This window comes from Arachis ipaensis, chromosome B08 (genome assembly GCF_000816755.2).
Source record: "Arachis ipaensis cultivar K30076 chromosome B08, Araip1.1, whole genome shotgun sequence".
Taxonomy (NCBI): Eukaryota; Viridiplantae; Streptophyta; class Magnoliopsida; order Fabales; family Fabaceae; genus Arachis; species Arachis ipaensis.
Window position 1 is genome coordinate 75,744,576 of NC_029792.2, and position 5,519 is coordinate 75,750,094.

A 5,519-nucleotide genomic window follows, 5' to 3' on the forward strand; every position below is an offset into this window, starting at 1 on the left:
ACTCAGAAGTCCAGACAAAAGGCGCGTCCTTGCGGGTTAACTTCGTCAATGGCAAAGCCAATTGCGAGAAACCTTTGATGAATCTCCGATAGTAGCCAGCTAATCCCAGAAAACTCCTTATCTCAGTAACTGAGGTCGGTGGCTTCCACTCTATCACTGCTTCCACCTTGGAAGGATCTACTGCTATTCCCTGTTTACTCACTACGTGACCCAGAAACTTCACCTCACTCTTCTAGAACTCGCACTTTGATAGTTTCTCATAGAGTTTCTTTTCCTTTAGTATCTGCAACACGGTCCTCAAGTGTTCTGCATGCTCTTCTTCAGTCTTGGAATAAACCAGTATGTCATCAATGAAGACAACAACAAATTTATCCAAAAACGGACGGAAAATTCTATTCATATAATCCATAAACACTGTAGGAGCATTTGTCAGCCCAAAAGACAATACAGTGTACTCGTAATGACCGTAATGAGTCCTGAAAGCGGTCTTAGGGATGTCCTCCTCTCTCACCCTTATCTGGTGATAACCGGATCGCAAGTCGATCTTGGAGAAAACTCCGGCTCCTTGTAACTGATCCATAAGATCGTCAATCCTTGGCAGTGGGTACTTATTCTTGATTGTGACCTTGTTCAGTTGCCTGTAATCCACACAAAGCCGCATACTCCATCTTTCTTCTGCACCAATAACACCGGCGCTCCCCACGGAGAAACACTTGGGCGAATAAGGTTCTTACCCAACAAATCCTCTAGCTGAGACAAAAGCTCAGCCATTTCTAAAGGTGACATTCGGTAAGGGGCAATCGAGATTGGCCCCGTTCCAGGTACGAACTCAATAGCAAACTCAAGCTCTCGGTTAGGTGGGAATTCATCTATATCGTCGGGAAATAGCCCCGAAAACTCACGCACAACCAAAATCTGCTCAAGCTTTGCTCATCACCCGAGAGTCTCACGGTTAACAACAAAATACCCTGACATTTGGCCCCAGAGCAATTCACTACCATAGAATTCAAGTAATAGTTATTTACCACCACCGGCCCTTCTGTATCTTCCAGCATGAAGTACACTAATTTTGCGGAACATTCGAGTAGAACATGGTTCTTAGATAACCAGTCCAACCCCAATATAAGATCAAGACCGATCATCGGCAGACAAATTAAATCATGTATGAAATCACGCTGCTTGACCCTAAACGAAACTTGTGGACATCCTAGCCTAGTTACCATGGCTTCATAGGTGGCATTATACACCTTCAGGTCATAACCTAAAACCACAATCTTCAATCATAACTCACTAGCCTTCTAATATGAAATGAATGAATGCGATGCTCCAGAATCAAACAAGGCATTTAAAATCTGACCAGCCATTTCACATTTACCTCGGATAAGGGCCTCGGACCCCTCGGCACCCACAGCTGAAGTAGTAAACACCCGACTAGGCTGTTGTGCTCTCCCAGCACCTTGTCTCTGGTTTTCTGGACAGTTGGAGGCTTTATGCCCCGGCTTACCACCTGAGTAGCATAATCCCCATCTAGCCTTGCACGGAACACTAGGATGGTAACTCCACATTTGGTACAAGCCTGCTCATTCAGAGGCTGCTTCCCAAATCTCCTCCCCGAAGCATTGTTGTTGTTATTGTTAGGACTTCTGAAACTGTTCTGACCCTGAGCCCTCTGTGGTACAAAGCCTCCCCGCTTGAAAGGCGGACCTCTAGGAGCAAAACCCTTCCCTCGGTTCTGTGGGAATGGTCCCCTCTGACTCCCTCTCTCAGCAGCTGCCTTCTTCACACACTCTTCGGCAACTCTGCTCTTGTTTACCAACTCGGAAAAAGTCTTGATCTCTATAGGCCCCACTGAACAGTAGATGTCGCTTCGGAGCCCTCCTTCATACTTGATACATTTCCACTCCTTGAAGTCTCCCGAAGCTCCTTGACACATGCGGGAAAATCTGAACAGCTCTTCAAACTTGTCTGTGTACTCAGATACAAACATAGTTCCCTGCTTCAGCTGCAGTAACTCTAGTTCCTTGGCCGTCCTAGTAGAGTTCGAAAAGTATTTCTTGTAGAATTCTTCCTGGAAGGCATCCCAGGTGATAGGGTCATCACCCTGCTGTATGAGACGTCAGGTACCATGCCACCAATGCGACGCTTCCCCAGTGAGTAGATAAGTAGCAAACTCGATGCACTGCTCTTCGGATACCAACTGTGCTTGTAGTGCTCGCTCCATAGCTTGAAACCAAGTGTTGGCTTCGGTTGGATTGGTAGTTCCCTTGAACTTTGGCAGATTGACCTTTAAGAAGGTCGCCAATGTCATTGGACCTTGAGTCCTGTTTCTGCCATTTCCCCCACTGTGATTATTGTTGTTCATCTGCTGCCCAAGTGCCTCAGCAGTGGCCTGCATAGCAGTAGCCATGTTCTGCAATGTGGCCATGAAGTTCATAGTGTCATTCGGGTTGGTTTCCAGCCCTTGAGTACCGGCACGTCCTCTCCCACGGCCTCAACCACATCCACGAGGCGCCATCTGGTTCCTATACACACCAAACAATCGATATCAAATTGATCAGTCTCAATATCGGAAGTCTAGTGCTTCAAAGTCCCAAATGTATGCTCATGAACGTTTATGCCAGTTATATCAGTCAGATATCCTAATAGCACATAAACACAAACACAGAGAATGCACAAAAGCATAGTCAGTCCGTCCCTCAGGCTCTATAGAAACGAACTGCTCTGATACCATAATGTAACACCCTACCACACAGAGTCTTATGCTTAAGTCATAAAACAGAGGTGGCGAGGTGTTACGACCTCTAAAAATAAAATTTAGTGCATGTAGTATTGCAAGAATGTTCATAACTAGGAGCCTTTGAAGAAAAAGGGATAAATCAAAACCGTTAAATCGAAAAGCGCAACACTCTGATCGATAACGTAAACGAATAGATAGAGAGCAAGCTGACGCTAAGAGATATACAAAGGAGTGCCAAAATACATATATCAAGACTCCGGACTCAGCTTGCAAAGGTAACCGGTCCGAGCATATCAATATATATATATATATATATATATATATATATATATATATATATAAGGGAATTACCCAATAACAACCCCAAAAGACAAAATACAAAACCTGCTTCTCCAAAATACCCTCTAAGAGAAGTTAATACAAAATACATATACAGTGGAGAATATAAGCATCTAAACAAGTATATAAGATCAAAATAAAATCCCGAAAAGCTAAAGATCTCCGCCAAAAGGAAGTCTCCAGCATGCCTCAGCGAGGAGCCTCACGTCCTGCATCTGAAAACCACAAAATCCACATGGGTGAGAACCGGAGGTTCTCATCATGGTAAAAGTGCCCAAATATCTAACATGTAATGTCTTGGGAAAGCCGAAGGCAATCCTAGAACTTCAAGATTAAAATCAAAGTGTATAAATACAACTAAACCATAAGCAGTAAAAACAGGCGACTAACTTAAGGATCTTCAGGCTAACTAGATATCCGCTTTCCAAATTCTGCAAACCTCCCAACCGCCAATAGTAATAGAGATGCAAGCACAAATATATCAAACAAAGAGATGCACAAGTAGGAAGCAGATAAGACAATTAGGCAATTAGCAAGTAATGATGAAGTCAATTAGGCAATCTAGACAATTCACATATAATGCATATGATGCATGCCTGCCCTAGTGGCTGATGAGTCTCATTTGTCAGTTATAAAGCCAACGCGACAAGTCCTGGTAGCTAACCATTGGAATGTCCCTCTATCGTGCATCCCCAACTTGAGTTATTCTCAATACAAATTATAATTTCATATATATCCAACACCCTCACTGGTGTATATTGATGCCAAGGCATCTTAGTCTAGTTTTACTAGTCTTTTTCCTTTGTTTCTAATAGGTTTTATACACTTTCTTGAGTTACAAGTAAGCCATTTGGGTGGAAATTCATGTGTATTTGGATTTAATCAACCATGAGTAAATTGATGCATTTTCACGAGGTTTTGTGCTATAATTGCTTATATGTCAAGGATGATAATAAGTCTCATGATTTTAGCATAGCTTTGATGCATTTGTTGATTGATGACAGGTGACAAAAGGCTTGGAGGAAGGTTGAAGAAAAGGGATGGCAGAAGACAGCAAAACCACCCTGGGGGAAGCTCAAGTTTGTGCCAATGTTTGCCTCAAACTTGAGGTCAAACGTTGGCTTAAGAAAGAATCCAGGAGGTGCCAAAGTTTGCGCCAACATTTGTCTCAAACTTGAGGTCAAACGTTCGCACAATTACTACCAGGGGAGGAGCAACGGTTGCCTCAAACTTGAGGTCAAACGTTGGCACAATTACTACCCAGGGGAGGAGCCAACGTTCACGCCAATGTTTGCCTCAAACTTGAGGTCAAACATTGGCACAATTAATACCCAGGGGAGGAGCCAACGTTCACGCCAACGTTTGCCTCAAACTTGAGGTCAAACGTTGGCTTCACAATGTTCTTGGAGGGAGCACGTTTGAGCTCACGTTTGACCTCAAACATGAACTCAAACGTGAGTGACAGAAAGAGCACCGTTCTGCATAATTTTTAACACTCCAACATTTGAGTTAAAGTTTGCCTCAAACTTTGACTCAAACTTAAAGGCTCCAAAGTCCAAATTGCAAACGGATTTCTTCTCAAGTCCAAGAGCAACCAACTGAGGCTATCTTCCATCCAATTTCATCATGGCCAAGGCCCAAATTCAAGGCTTCAAGACCATTAGAAGAAAGTGTATAAATAGAAGTTAATTTGATTTAGAAGGGGGAACTTTTACTTTGAACATTTGTACCTCTTTTAGAATTTTTCTTTCTGTAACTTTGATTTTGGATCTAGGAGGAGAATTGAATTTTCTTCCTCTCTGGGTTTCTTGTTTTCTTTTCTGTAAATCTTGCTTGAGTCTTGGGTGTTGAGAATTGAGGAAATTCTGTCTCAATCTCACCTTGAGATCTCTCTCTGTTTTCGTTTCACTGCACCATTTGAGAAATTGAAATTTGAATTTACTTTTTCTACTGTTTGATCTTTAATTCTCTTGCAATTGATATTTGAATTGGATCAAGGAAGGTAGTGAGATCTAGACTTGGATTTCTAGTCTCTTGACCCCTAAGATCTGCATTTTTATTTTAGTTCATTTGCTGAATGCTTCTTGAAGCTGATTTATTTTTCTGTTTGAAATTAATCTCAATTTACTTCATCATCTGCTCTTCTACTTGTTGCAATTTTACTTTCTCTTGCTTAATTTCTGCAATCCCAATTCCCAATTCCTTTTATAATTCAAGCAATTTACATTTCTTGCACTTTAAGCTTCAGTCATTTATATTTCTTGCAATCTAAGTTTCTGCAATTTATATTACTTGCACTTTAAGATTCAGCTCTTTTAACTCTTCTGTACTTTAAATTCTTGTCAATTATCCCTATCCCTTTAAATTTCAAGCAATTTAGCTTCTGTTGGATACAAATCACTCAAATTAATTCTTGTTCGCTTGACTAAATCAACCAGTAAAA

At 41.7% G+C, this 5,519-nt stretch overlaps 1 protein-coding gene across 1 annotated transcript; it reads right to left on the reverse strand.

The window, feature by feature from the left end:
- On the reverse strand, positions 233–2,434 carry LOC107611143. The gene is made up of 5 exons (XM_021108264.1): positions 2,195–2,434; positions 1,358–2,104; positions 1,026–1,247; positions 735–924; positions 233–675 (listed from the first exon to the last, which is right to left on the reverse strand). Exons 1-5 carry the CDS (start codon positions 2,432–2,434, stop codon positions 233–235), a joined length of 1,842 nt encoding a protein of 613 aa, XP_020963923.1.